A 15,346-nucleotide genomic window follows, 5' to 3' on the forward strand; every position below is an offset into this window, starting at 1 on the left:
CTAAGGGTCCCCAAAAGGTCTTCTCTAAGGTAATCCTATTCTTATAATGGTCATAATAAATCATCTTCACATTTCAGCATTTAACTTAAAGCAGACAAGTCAACTTACGTGAACATATTATGGTCAAATATTTTAAAAAGGAAAATGACTAGTGGGTGCAGAGAGTCATCCAACAGAAATAACCTTGCTCTGAATAAGCTTAGAGCTCTAATGCATTTAAAGGGGCCCAAATTATGTTATATAAGGAGTCTCAGAATTGGTTTTAAAGACTGTAATATGCTGAAAAAGTCAGATGATGGGACAGTCTCATGTAAAGCAAAATTTCAGAAATCACAATCATCAAACATTTCATTTTTAAAAAATAAGACAGCACTAATTAAATTGCAAGAGGCCAGAAAGTCTATGTTCCTTTGCATAGAAATGGATATATCTACCTCAAATAAAATACTTCAATTTGTACGATGTTACTAAATTGTAATTGTAAATGCATTTAAACACAAATTCTCTCTAAGTAGCAGACCTACAAGTTGTATATATAAGTTAGAAAGCCATTTTGTTAAAAGCAAAGCTATCAAGAAGTCTTCAGAAGACTTTATGGGAAGACTTAGTAATAGGGAGTCTATGTTATAAGCTCAATATTGCTGGTATTACAGTTGTTACCTTTTAAAAAATTCAGGACACATGGGAAAATTAGCTAACAGTCAAATTTTGGTTCCCAGTTGCCTGCATAAACATAGTAATTTATTTCAACCATGTAAGTAAATTAGATTAAGCTCATCAAACTTCAACAAAAACAAATCTCCACATACCCTTTTACTTTTATAAATTACTATTTCTCATGTTTAAGATTCAAATAATTATACCTTTTCTGAACAACTTATGCTAAGTTTTATGGAATATGCCTTGACTATATATTGGTAAGGGAGAGCCCTGGCGGTGTTGGTTGGAGTGTCGCTCCTGTGCACTGGAAGGTCGAAGGTTTGATTCCCAGTCAGGGCACATATGGAAGGCAACCAATTGATATCTATCTCACATTGATGTTTCTCCTCCCCCTGTCTCCCTACCTTCCTCTCTAAAATCAATTAAAAAAAAAAAAAGAGAATATTGGCAAGGGAGGAAAAGGTTGGTAACATTTCAATTCCATGCAGAACTTCATCATAAACTAGACCAAATGACTGATTTTTTAATTTCCTTGTCTGTAAGGAACAACATCATGAAAGCACTGGAGAAATAGCATTCCCTCTCTGTTCAACCCTCCTGCTTTTGTTTTCTTCATACTTCTTACATTAATTTCTAATTGTCCAAGTTTGTTTACTTGCTAATTATCAGTCTCTTATCCTTTTCCCTAGTAAAATGTATGCTGCAGAAAAGCAAGGACTTGGTCTTATTCAGACAAAAATCTGAATTATACAGAATGTGCAGTAGTTTCATACTCTACAACAGTGCTGGTAAGTATGTACATATTTGTTGAAAGAATGGATGATATCATCTTTTCAAGAAGTTACTATTTGAGAATTTTAAAAAAATCCTTGGATTATTTACAGAGACCACCCCGCTTTTACTCTTCCAGGTCCCTTAATGGAGATCTCCCCGGAGCCCTAGTCTCATTTTTTTTTTTCTATTTATCTGTTCTAACTCTTGGTAAAACCATTCTTCACAAATACCAACTATGACCTCCCTGTGAATGACTCCTAAGTTGACATCTCTATCCTCAGACTGATTGATGGACTTCTCCATATGGACCTATTCTTCTTCCATCTCAAGCTCAGTATGTCCAAACCCAAATTTTCATCACTGCCCCAAGCTTCCAACCCTTTCCCCTGTCTACTCTTCTGTTTTCTCTGCCTCAGTTAGCACCACCCTTCTCATGGTGATGAGAGCCACTTTCTCTCCTCCTTTCCCCAGGTCCCTCCACACTTCCCACCATAGATTCCAATACCCACAATTCTCTAGTTTCTGGAATAGGTACACATCATTCTCAGTGCCATGACACTTCCTCAGACCTTTACTAGAGCTTGTGGCTAAACTATTTAAGTCTTTATAGCCCCGTTACTCCTTGCTTCTTTCATTCCATACATAATTGCCTGAGCTATTGTCCTCACCAGTTTTGAACAGTCAAATGCCATGCAGTGCTTCCTGTTGCCTAAATAAAACAGAATGAGATTTGATATCTTTTATAATCTGGTCACAAACATATCTTTCTACACTTTTACCTACATAAAATATTATGTACCCAATTATCCAAACAAAATAATTTTATTTTCATTTTCTGAACATAGCTTATCCTTTCAAAGCTCCTGTTCCTTAACTTCTCCCAGATGAAATTCTATACCACATCACAGTACAGCTCAAATGTCACTCCTTTGTACTCTTAGAATAACCTGTACTTTTCTTTGGTTTTTTACTTCACACTATGTGATACACTATCATTATTTTTTTCTATGCCTATGTTATCTTCTCTTCTTGAATGTAAATTATTTGAAGGCAGATTCAACATTAAATCCATTACTGTTTGTCACTATCATGTACAAGTAGGTGTTCAATTTTTTTTTAATACTTGACAGATTAATACTGTGAGCCCAACACTTAAAATTTGCTATAATACTTTTTGATTTAAAGCAGGACTCAGTAAGTGGTAGTATTTACCTTAGTATTTATGCAAATGGGGTTCCGCAACAGGAATACCAAAAGGGTGAAAAAGATCTTGTTATAAAGATGAATTCACTTACAAATCAGTTTTATGGTGAAGCTTTGAGAACAATATAGTGAGGCTCCACTATTTCTGAGAATTAATGTACTCAGCTGTCCATACCACACTGTTAGGCAGGTATAAGCTTTTGAAAGTATAACTAAACTATCAATATTTATTCTCCCTGATAACTCTGCCATTAGTGTTACATAATCCCTAATCATGCAAAGGACTAGTGACAACTTTTTCTTTTCTTTTTTAAAACTGATTTGAGAAAGGGAAAAACATCTATGTGAGAGAGAAACATTGATCGGTTGCCTCCTGTGCACCCTGACCAGGGATCAAACTCACAACCTAGGTATGTGCCCTGACCGGGAATCAAACCCGCAACCTTTTTAGGTGTATGGGATGACATTCCAACCAACTAAACAACCTGGCCAGGGCTGGTGACAATTTCTTTATCTCAAAGAAGGAAGAAGTTCTACTTTAGAGGTACTTATCACTGCCTTGCAATGACTTAGCAAAATGCTCGAATGCTGTATATAAAATAGGTATGAGCTTTTTAAACTCACTGTGAAAATAGAAGTACCAAAAACGTATCAAGTAAAAAAATATATATATAACTTTTAGTGTGTTTTTTCTAAAGCAACTTCTCCATTTGTACAATAAAAACCATTTTCTCTACTCAGCCATCACATTCCCTGGTTCTACTCTGCCCTAAACTAAAGTGATAACAGATAGTACTGTTATTAATACTTTTCCTGAACTATAGGCTTTTTGTCCCTGTTGCTTTCATAAAAAGAATGTGTATGTGGGGAGAGGAGGAGCAACACAATGTTAAAAAGGCAAAATAATACAGAGTTTTAGATCACAGGTCATTTAGTTAAACTTCACCTCTGCATGATTATTCTATTACCAAATAACATACAAATTATATTTATTCTATATAGAAATTGTTGTGTTACTTTAAGAAATTCTAAACATAAGGTCTTATTTAACAGAGAGCATTCTAAATCAGGAATACATTACTTTTTGACCTTAAAGGACTCCTACGGTGATGTTTGAAAAAAAAAGAAAAAAAAGAAAAAAGTCAGTCATTTAAAAATGGGAATGGGAGTGATTTAGAATCTACAGCATAAACACAAAGTAAGGCTCATTCCGCATGCAGCCATGGTCCTCAGTACTGTTAAATGACCAATGATGAATAACTCCCAATACCTTCTGCCAGGCTTAAGAGGTAATATGCCTCATTTTACTGCAACAAATAAGGCTCCTCCTCCTATCAGTCATGGTCTATTCCAATCAGCAGGGTGCCAATAAGCCAGAGGGTAATGAAAAGGGCCTCAGACAAAAAAGAAACAATAGGGAGCTCCCAAGCCCAACCTTGGAACTGTGAGCCCAATTTTTTAAACACTACAGTGCACATTTCAGTTAATCTTTATTATGCTAATGTTATTGAGTCTAAGGAACAAAGACACTTATTTCATGAATTACTTTTAAACATCAACTTCCCTGAATTTTCTTTTCTTTTGTCAAAGACTACTGACCATTTAACTATCCAGATTAAAACTCTCTCTCTCTTCTTTGCTCTGAGGTAGAAATCGAAACATAAATTATCACAAAGAAGTCTGATATAATCAACAAAGTTAAACAGTTCTCTTGTTTGATCTCCTCTAAATTAAAGACCAAGTGTTTTGATATGGTATTAAGCACTGAAATAAACCAGATGTTTCTTCCTCTATATAACTCTCCATGGGCACAATCTTAAAGGGTTATTGTCTGGCAAATGTTCAGGGAAATGCATTAGAAACGGCACGAATGCCCAGATTTTCCTTTCCTTCTATCTACCCTAGTTTATAATCTAAACTAATGCATAATCCACAGGGCTTTGGGAACTTTGTGTAAATACTTTCATGTACAATTCTCTTTTTAGCTATCCTGAGATTAAGACCACAATTATCCAGGCTTAAACCTAAAATAAAGGAACCTTTGCAAATGTATTATCTGGCTTTACATGTTTAATCACACAGTATTTTATGTGCTCTTTAATACCTAAACTGAAGAACAAAGGTTGTACCCTCTGATGTTTTACACATGAAAGACCTTCTAAGACATATAACAGACAACTGGGGCGCTAGAAATATCTTCCAATGATAATAGGATGGTGCTTCTCCATCTAAAACTAGATGCTATGTTAAAAATGTCACATTATAAAGAAGTTAACATTTCAAAATACTCATGGTCACCACTTTCAAAGATCTATAATATCAAACATAAAATTCTGATATGCCAGACTCTTAAATGTAATCCTCGTAAAATTCCTTCTCCTCATCTCTTCTAATCCTTCCTATGTCCAATGTAATATATTTGCTTTTCAGTACATTCTGAGAGCACTAAAGTGAATGTGAGTCTGTTAGAGAAAGAATGTATTTGGGGGAGGTGTCCAGTGGGGAGGGGGCAGCAGATGGATTGAAGGAAGGGATTTGAAGTGTGCAGACTATGGCATGCAGTGATGGAGCAGATGGAATGCATCACCATCAGCTATGACAGAAATGATTTATGGAATGACCTGGCTGCTCCTGCCTAGTAACAACATAGGATGACAGAATTGAGTTTCCATGACAACCAAAGCCCACCCACTAACTAGATTAAACATTCTTCCCTAGCTTCCACTAACACTGATTTTGGATTTACTTTTCTAAATGCCAACTGATTGGCTCATATGTTGGTCATAAATATGGGAAAATAGTCAAGGACTTGAAAGGTAACTAAAAAAGAGCTTGAAGGACATCACTAATTCTTGCCTACCTGAATGCCAAGATTGCTTCCCATAAATCTTCTTTTAATATAATAAACAGACTTTTGAGAAAAAAGCCCCTGAAATGCAGGTTATATTTTTAAAAGTTCCTAGTATTAAAGGCTCGAATATTATTTATCCTCCTACATGTGCAATATATGCTACTGGATTCTTTCAGAATCAGCACAAGGAATACGGCAGCCAATCAAATACCTGAGAGGCCCTCGGACTTAATATCTATCTATCTATATATATGTATATATATATAAAAGCCTAATATGCAAAGTATCCCCTCGGGAGTTCGACAGGGAGACCAGGAGTTCAATCGCTTGCTATGATGTGCACTGATCACCAGGGGGCGGCATGGAGCAAAGGCAGGCCCCAGCCAGCAGCCAGCAGCTGGGGAAGAGAGGCCCCAGCTGGCAGCTGGAAGGCCCCAATCAGCCCTGATCGCTGGCCAGGCCTAGAGACCCTACCCGTGCATGAATTTCACGCACCAGGCCTCTAGTCCTATATAGTAAAAGCCTAATATGCTAAGTGTCCGACCGTTCGCTTCGCTATGACACACACTGACCACCAGGGGGCAGAAGCTCCGACCAGTAGGTTAGCTTGCTGCTGGGGTATGGTGGATCTGGACTGGGTGAGATGGGTCGGACACGCCCTGGAGCCCTCCTGTGGTTCCTCCCTGGCCCCCGATCGTGCACCGGTGGGGACCCTCGGCCTAGCCTGCACCCTCTCACAATCTGGGACCCCTCGGGGTATGTTGGAGAGTTGGTTTTGGCCCGATCCCCACAGGTCAGGCAGAGGGACCCCACCAGTGCACAAATCTGTGCACCAGGCCTCTAGTTATAGAATAATTTTCTTCCTAAGTAGGTATTTTCACCAGGTGGCAATTAAATAGACAACTGCCTTTGTTTAATCCTCACCAATCTGTAAAACAACTCACTGCACCATTGCTCTTTCTGGAAGTACAAAGGAGTAAAGCTCATCAGTTCAGGGTTCTCATCTAATATATATGAACTTCACCATACCTACCTTGGTGATCCTAGGGCAAGAGACTTAATCTTTCTGAGCTCAAGTCACTTAAGCTTTTAAACCTTAGTTCCTCATCTGTAATACGGGAAAAATAATGCCAACCTCACAAGGTTTTCTTTAGGATTAAATGAAAAAAGTCATGTAAATGCTTAGTATAGTGCCTAGCACCTAGTAACCATTCAAATTATAGCCGCTATTTCTGTGGGTTATGTTATCACCATTATTTTTGTCATATGATGAAAAGACTGAATTCAATAAACATTTACTGAGTTCTATTTTGTGCAGGGCTCCATTATGTGATAGATAAGTTTGAGTTGGCTTCATTTCTCAAGAAACTTGTACTTGGTTGCAAAGAAAGGTTCATTTACAAAAACCAAAATCAAAGAGGTTTGCTTCCTTAAAGGTTCAATAGTTGCTTCCTATTAATTACTTTCACATTAAGTGGTTTGTCCTCCCCATGAACAGCAGCAAATGTATTTGACAAAGTTAACTGCACTTCATAGAAAATGTAAGACAAGTCTGTGAGAATTCTGAGAGACATGTTATTCAGGAGAAAAAAAAGGAAAACCCTAAGGAAAAACTTCAGAAGGTATGATGAAGTGGAACCTCTTTTAAATTATTAGATTTGTAATCTTTGTGAATTGCTGGTAAATGTCCTCCCCAAAAAATTCCAAAAGAAGGGATTTCAGTTTTAATGTTTTATGGATCACATATTAAAAGATAATCATTGCTTTTATTAAAGCAAATCATTGCTTTGCCATTAATGTCTTCATGTGATATAAACTAGATGCTCAAGAAAATACTATGAAATTCCTCCAAATCAGTTTTATTAATTTTAGCACAAATTCTTCAATGAATCTGGCTTTTTGTAGGGAAGGCTCTCATTTCCTATTATTTTGAATGAATCATTTGCACATGATTATTTCTTCCTTTTAAAAAATATGTAAAATACTTTCTGTCTAGGAAAAATTCCTTATAAAAGCACTTCCTTCTCCAGATCAGGAAATAACTGAGTTGTCTTTCTTGGTTCCACTTGACTTATGTTAATGGGCAAATCACTAAGTATTTGAAACTAATACATAGCTTTAAATATTAATCTCAGAAATTTGTGCTTTAAAAATTTTTCTTCCTTATGCCTACATCTATTTCATTAAGACAAAGACATATATTTAAAGTTAGAAGAATAGATCTTGTGGGAATGTTCTCAAAAGTTGTTTTAAGGGCATCATGAATTGATACAAACTGAGGATAGTGCTAAATGAGTAATGAAGTTGATCCTGCTGTAACTATATCCTTTAACTATGACACATATTACCCACAAAATATAATCACTATATTACATCAGTATAATATTCATTTTGTACAATATATAAAATCGATACTCACAGATGCCAAAGCCTTTCCAAGTGCATCACCTGTCTGTGAACTTCCAGCAGCATTCCCTCTGGTTCCTGAATATTTCAAGTAGAAAAACAAATCAAGAATTTTAGCAAGCTGGGATGCTTTTTTAGCACTCTGCCATTATTTCTAGGGTGCTCTCTATTGTTATCTCACAACTGTCATAATAAACCAGCAAATACTCTGCATGTGTTGTACTTAGTAGCTAAAGATGTTTCTACACTAAGAAAAATGAAAATATTTCTTTTCTTCCTTTCTTTAATTTTTAAATTCAATACTAAAAATATATTAAAAGGTATGGGGTTGACTGAAATTCCCATAATTAGGGAGTTTTGCCAACTTGAAAAAGCTCACCTAGAATGCTATCTGATCCATTGATGGGAGGAGTGTGTGAAGCAGCAACGTAAGGTGAACTGCTGGTACTGCCACGATGGAAGCTGGACATTGGTGGAAGACTCGTGTTTATGTCTGTTGGTGAAACTGAGTGTGGAGGATAACTCTAGAGAAAGGGGGAAAGAGACATACTGTATTAAATACATTTTCTTAATAATATGCACATATAACTGGACAACTACTGTAACAGGTCAAAAAGAACATCACAAGTTAGCAGCTAAAGTGTCATGCTTAATGCAGTAAGCTTAGACATATTTCAAACTTCAGAAGTTTTGGCAGAACCAAATCTTACACTTGTAATCCAATAAGAAACACAAGTGCGGACAAAGTGCTGCTACACCCTAGTCATGTGTTACAGCCTACCAAGCGGTCATGTGAATGAAGGCTGCCATAACTACTGGATTGAGACATGTGGGAAGTGGAGGTCCCCAGAATTCCACCAAAACCAGGCTGGCTCATCCCATTTGATGAACTCCAAAGATCAGAAGAATTGTGGGTCCCATCTAAGACAAAAAGAGAAATATAAAATTTTCCTTAGCTAAAAATTTTTCTTATTTTGATGATGCTAAAAAATTCAAAGGGTACCCTCCAGATATTTTTCCCTCCCCTTTCCAATCTAGTCATCTATCTAGTTTTCTTCCCTTCCAAACTGCATGACTATCTAAAAAGAAGGAATAAAACTTTACAGTTAGAGAAAAAGTTATTCAAACTAATAGGTAAGCTATTATAAAAATCCTCAGAAGATTTAGCTTAATAGCAAGAATCATAAAAATTCCAAATTTGGGGATATGTTGGATTTAATTTTAGGTTAAGTGGTATACTCATAAATATTTTTTAAAAGTCCTTAATCTATAACAAACAATTTACATTATATCAAACATTCTGAAACTGCAGAATAAAAGTTTCTCTAAAACAGCAGTTCTCAACCTGTGGGTCGCGACCCCTTTAGCGGTGGAACGACCCTTTCACAGGGGTCGCCTAAGACCATCCTGCATATCAGATATTTACATTACGATTCATAACAGTAGCAACATTACAGTTATGAAGTAGCAACAAAATTAATTTTATGGTTGGGTCACAACATGAGGAACTGTATTTAAAGGGCCAGAAGGTTGAGAACCACTGCTCTAAAAGTAAACGTAAGTAATTGATAATGCCTATATTACAGTCAGCCTTCAAATGAAATGTTAGCAATGACTTCATTCACCAATGTAAAGTCAAGGAACCACTTATGCAGTAATTTATTGCTCCCATTGTATACACTTTCCATAGTCCAAACCACAGGAGACCAAATAAAAATGATTTGCTAGACATAAATTAATGGAAATGTAATACTTTCTCTATCATAACAAGTTGTATTCTGTCCTATGATATTCAATCTTTATTCATATTGATAAATCTAGGAATGATATGAATCTGTAATTTAAATAAGAACCTAGAGTTGTTAATATCTTTCATACATTTAAATTATAAAATGAAAAATTCATTTTTCTCAGTTTAAATCAATTATAAATTCAATCAATAGTAGACGGGCACTCCAATGGTTTGCTGGATAGTCCAACAATGCAGTCAGCAATAAATCACACTAGAGAATTTAAAAAAATAAATTTTCATTTACATCAGCCAAAAATACCTAGATAAAAAATGTCTGAATTTCTATAAAGGTATTCTTTTTCCTCACAACTGTACAATTTTAGCTAATATACAATAGATAACTGCTGTAGTATTTGACAACTATTTGGCAGTACTTACCTTGCATAAAGAAAGTGCTAGCAAACATACTGGTTGGTGGCTTGGGAGATGGATAACTAGGAGATTCACGGTTGAAATCATCTGAATTTGGGGATGGTGCATATACCTTAAAATTAAATACGAAATTTAATTAAAATGTAAATTACTCTCATATCACTTATGTATAATGATTGTAGCATTATAAAGGGCCATAAAAGACTCTTATCTCATATCTACGAAGGCCTAACACAGATCCAAAGAAATTGCTTAAATCCACATAAATAATGTCTAACTTGGTTACTATCTACATATTTATTTTTAGCTGCTTACTAGAGAAAAATACTACTCCAAATACAGGGTGGGGCAAAAGTAGATTTAGTTGTTTGTATGAAAAATAATGCAATTGTTAATAAATAATAATACAAGAATAAACTCTGTTTTGTGTACTCACAACTGTAAACCTACTTTTGCCCCACCTTATATTCCTATAATATATCTTTGTGTGACAATTATACCAGGTGGTTGAAGAAAGTCATAAATGTTGACTCTGTTTTACAAGACATAAATTCATATAAACTCATGATTCAAAATGTGATGATGGAAACAAATGTCTTTTGAACAGAGCATGAAATAAAATTTGGGTTTAATCATAAAAATTCATTCTTTTCTCTGTTACAAGATTTATTTAAAAATACATTAGATTAAGTGCTACTATGCTTTATTACTATTTAATAAACTCATTTAATTTGTCAAAGCAGCACTAATTTTCTTTGGCACATCTTTGCTTCAGATAAGCAAAATATGAACATTTTGAACTGGCAAATGGACAACATTGGCATTTTTCTGGAAAACTAAAGGGTCAATCAAATAACTTTAAAAAAATGTTTGTACTGATTTCAGAGAGAGGAAAGAAGAGGGAGAGAGGGACAGAAAAATCAATGATGAGAGAGAATCATTAATTAGCTACCTTCTATACACCCCCTACTAGGGATTGAGCCCACAACCAGGTCATGTGCCCTGACCGGGAATTGAACTAGCAACCTCTTCACGGTCGATACTCAACCACTGAGCCACACCGGCTAGGCCACATAACTTTAACACTCAGAACATGATCAAACCATTTTCATGATGACCACTGAAACCAAGATGAAAAAAGAATACATTTAAGGTAATACATGGTCTGTAAAAGTAAAGCGGGAGTCAGGAAGAATGGAAAGGTGTATTATGAACAGTGTATAAACATTTCTTTTGTTTAGTCTGATAAGAATATGTACATTAAAATTCACTCCAAAATAAAAATCCTAAGAGTCCACTTAAGTAGAAATTCTAAGAGTCCACTTGAGAGTCCCATTAACTAAAATTATGGGAGCATGTGTAAAAAAATCATATTTATTTCATAAGCTTAAGAAATTTCTGGAATTATACACGAGATACTAAATGGTTACACATCTGGACTTAGAACTGGGAAGGAGGACATTTACTTTATGCCCTTCCACACAGTTTGATATTTTTACCCTGAGCACATATTTCTATGCACTAATAAAAAAAAGTCAAGGAAGCACACACTGAGATTACAATGGGAGCCAAATTTTTTATTTACATAAACTATCATTTATATTCCATTTAGTCTTTCACTGAGGTATTAACTAACTGTAAAGACTTCTGGCAAATTATTTAACCCTCCAGACTCAACTATCTCATCTGAAAGATAGTGCTAACAGTACCTGCCTGCATTAGGTGGTTGGTAGGAAGATCAGACAAGATGATATATATAAAATGTTTAGCACAATGATCACTCACCAAGTATTAGCTAATAGTATCATTCTTATAGGAGCAATTATAATGCTATGTATTATCCCTGTTCAGTCCTCAAATACTGTTTCTTACAGCTGTCTGATGTGATCTGAAAAATTCATCTACATAAAAGGTTAAAAAGCCAATTTTTACTCTTCTTGCTACTTGTGCTGATACTTGCACAGGTGTGTCTTTTTAATGGATTAGGAACTCAGGTTAGCCGAAACCGGTTTGGCTCAGTGGATAGAGCGTCGGCCTGCGGACTGAAGGGTCCCAGGTTCGATTCCGGTCAAGGGCATGTACCTGGGTTGCGGGCACATCCCCAGTAGGAGATGTGCAGGAGGCAGCTGATCAATGTTTCTCTCTCATTGATGTTTCTAACTCTCTATCTCTCTCCCTTCCTCTCTATAAAAAATCAATAAAATATATTTAAAAAAAAAAAAAAAAAAAAAAAGGAACTCAGGTTAGTTTCCTACCTTTCAGATCCCAAAGGTAAAAATACACCTGTGGTACCTGAGAAGTTTGGGACAAAATATATTCTTATGAATTATCCAGAAGGATCCTAGATAGGGCAATATGGTAGATAAAATGTTTCATTCATATATATATATATTTTAAACAGTTTTCTAGCTTAGTATTACATAAAAACAGTGTGAAAATGAAATAACTGGGTATACACAAATGTGTTTGGAATGTATTATATAGGCTATGATAGGCAAGAAAAAGTTTTCAGGAGAGGAATTTTGTACTTTTTTATTTTAATCAAGATTCAGTGTCTACATTCAGCCACAGATAGATGCTCTTTGTTCCCTTTATATATCGATTTTATATCGATTTTCCCAAACTAGGCTAAAACCACAAACAACAACAAATAAAGTAAATCCAAATATGTAGCAAGAAAATACAATGAAAATAAAATTTAGAAACCAGCATTAGAACATGTGTTGTTGTTTTGTCACAGATGCTTATTTATCATATACATCATCACTGATCTGAAAGTATGAAATAAAAAATTCTCTATTTCTATACAGGTTATAGACTGAAACAGTAGGTAAGCCTCCCACTGATCATTATGAAAAACTCCAGTTTTGATGTCATTTCACAAAAAAACCTACATAATTTGCCAGTTTAAATTTATACATAATTTATCAATTTATATTTCTTTATCCTTATTACCATTCAATTCACTGTATTCTGAACAAAATATACTTACTTTAATAAAAAGATAAACCTCACTTTACTGCTTTACAAATTGCTGTCAAATAAATAATATACTGATCAGATAATGGTTAATAGATGGCTGTCATGTAAAGCAAGAAAAACCGATATAGATCACACCAAGGAGAAGAGACTTGCCTAGTCTTGTAAACATTTTGAAACTATACAGAGAAAATAAAATGGACTCATTTTAGAGGTAAAGTTATTTTTAATGTTAGTTTTTATAAACAGACGTTGAAAAATAAATGGACTTTTGAAGGATAGATCTTATAAATGAAAATGGTAAAAACTAAACTACCATAAGTTTATCATATATTTACTAATGTAAGTTCAAAGTTTATATATTAATAAAAATGTTTTGAAAAACATGGTTCTTAGGCCCATCTAACAGCATTTCTAACCCAGCCAAAGAACTTTACTTTTGGTATCTTAACCATAGCTTGCAAAAACATAGATGCAATGTTATGAAGCAGCAGTTGTGCCAGTCCTGATTTTTCAGATCAAAGAGTTCTTGCGGCAAAGCGCAACTGATGTGGTCTCAAAGACTTTATTAACTCCAGATGTAGGGAAATAGTCAGCCAATTCCACAAAAAGAGCAAGTCTCTTTTAGTTACAATCAGTACTGGCTACAAATTAAAACCAGACTGCTTATGTCATCTGATCACCTGCACATAGATGCCAGTTTTTTTTCTAGTTAATGATCTAATCATGCATTTAAATCTTAAGTATGATTTCGTATCACAGCAAACAATCTCAAAATTAAGAGAAAAGAATATGTATGCTTTAAGATGATTAAAATCTACCAGAAGTCAAACTATTAAAAAGAAATAAAAAAAACTACAAGTAATTTAAGATGTTCAAATAAAATGTGGTACTCAGAAATTGTCTTTAGAATTCTAGCTCCATTTAAGAATGTCAGGCTCACAGTAGCTATCATGAGACTGTCTTTCTTCTTTCCCACGCACTTACATTTTCTCCTTCAGGAATGGTGATGAGAGAAAATCTGAGTGTCTAGTGAATAGAACCATAACATTTATTCCAACTTGAATGAATATATAACTGAAAATCTAAGAGTATCTTCCTTTCACTCTTAAAGAACAAATCCACATTAATATCTTTAATGTCCTCATCCCATCCATCCAAATTGGCTTTTTTAAGAGTAATAGAGTACACCAGGGATGAATATTTACAATTATAGCGATCACACAATTATCCTTGGAATGTTAAAACATACAAGCTATGTGAGTTAAGTTAGCAAAAACAGATTCCCTTTTTCCTGTTTGGATGGTTCAGTTCAATCATATGGATAACCCAAAATTCAGGGCAGCCACTTTGTTTAGCTCTAGAGGCTGGAGCTGTGTACTGTGCTCTTGATTTTAATGCATCCTTCATGTAATTAATATTGGGAACATCTATGCAAAGCAGGGAGGCATAATTATTTTCTGATGCTTACTGAGAAAAGATGCAAGAAAGTAAAAAGCTTTTGCTAAAATGATCTTTTCTTTTATCTTGTCATACCCAGTGATGAGTTAAAAGACAATGTCATTCCCCATGCTTTTTAAAAATAGATTCACCGCCTGTGTGGTGACTGATATTTTTAAATATTCCAAATGATGAAGAGATGAGAATAGCTGTATATCCTAAAGAAGAAACCTTCTACAGAAAATGAGAAGAATGCTTTAGGTGAGCACTGGCCAATAGAGGTTTCTGTGACGATGGAAATGTCCTATATCTGTGCTGTATAATAGCAGCCACTAATTACACGTGACTATGGAACAGTTGAAAGGTGGATAGTACAACTGAGGAAATGAAACTTTAATTAATTTAGTTATATGTGACTAGTGGTTACTACAGAACAACACAGGTGTAGATCACTCTTCTTTACCTAACAGTTTAAAATCACATACATTACTTTAAAAGAAATATTCTAGCGGTCTCATAAGCTCCAAGGCCCATCAAGATCACAATCAGCCTAAACCCTCACCTTGGGAACACCTTCAGCTAAGTTGGAAAGGAAGATAGAGAAGCTTATCCATTGTTCTGAGCATGTTCTAACAGAAATTACTACCAAGATTTCAATATGCTTAAGCTTCTATTTGTTCTTTTGTCAAGATGCTTTGAATAGTTCTCTTTTAAGTTATAATATGTTAAAGATCATTAAATGCTTTAATGCATGCTAACATGAAGCTCCAATATGTAAAAAACGTTATGCTACAAATAGAAATAATCTTTAGCACAACTGTTATCAACTTACCAAAATAACAAAGTAAAACACAATCATTTGGCTAATT

The 15,346-nt window shown here is 34.9% G+C and overlaps 1 protein-coding gene across 7 annotated transcripts in view; it reads right to left on the reverse strand.

Moving 5' to 3' along the window:
* Window positions 1-15,346, reverse strand: part of TCF12 (transcription factor 12) — a 370,918-nt gene that overhangs the window by 40,067 nt on the left and 315,505 nt on the right. For all 7 annotated transcript variants that reach the window (XM_059700173.1, XM_059700160.1, XM_059700181.1 and 4 more), the window contains 4 exons: window positions 10,065-10,170; window positions 8,676-8,815; window positions 8,274-8,418; window positions 7,908-7,972 (listed from right to left, as the gene is read on the reverse strand). In XM_059700173.1, coding sequence (XP_059556156.1) covers window positions 7,908-7,972; window positions 8,274-8,418; window positions 8,676-8,815; window positions 10,065-10,170 — 456 coding nt within the window. The remainder of the gene's footprint in view (window positions 1-7,907; window positions 7,973-8,273; window positions 8,419-8,675; window positions 8,816-10,064; window positions 10,171-15,346) is intronic.

This window comes from Myotis daubentonii, chromosome 1, assembly GCF_963259705.1.
Source record: "Myotis daubentonii chromosome 1, mMyoDau2.1, whole genome shotgun sequence".
NCBI classification, from domain to species: Eukaryota; Metazoa; Chordata; class Mammalia; order Chiroptera; family Vespertilionidae; genus Myotis; species Myotis daubentonii.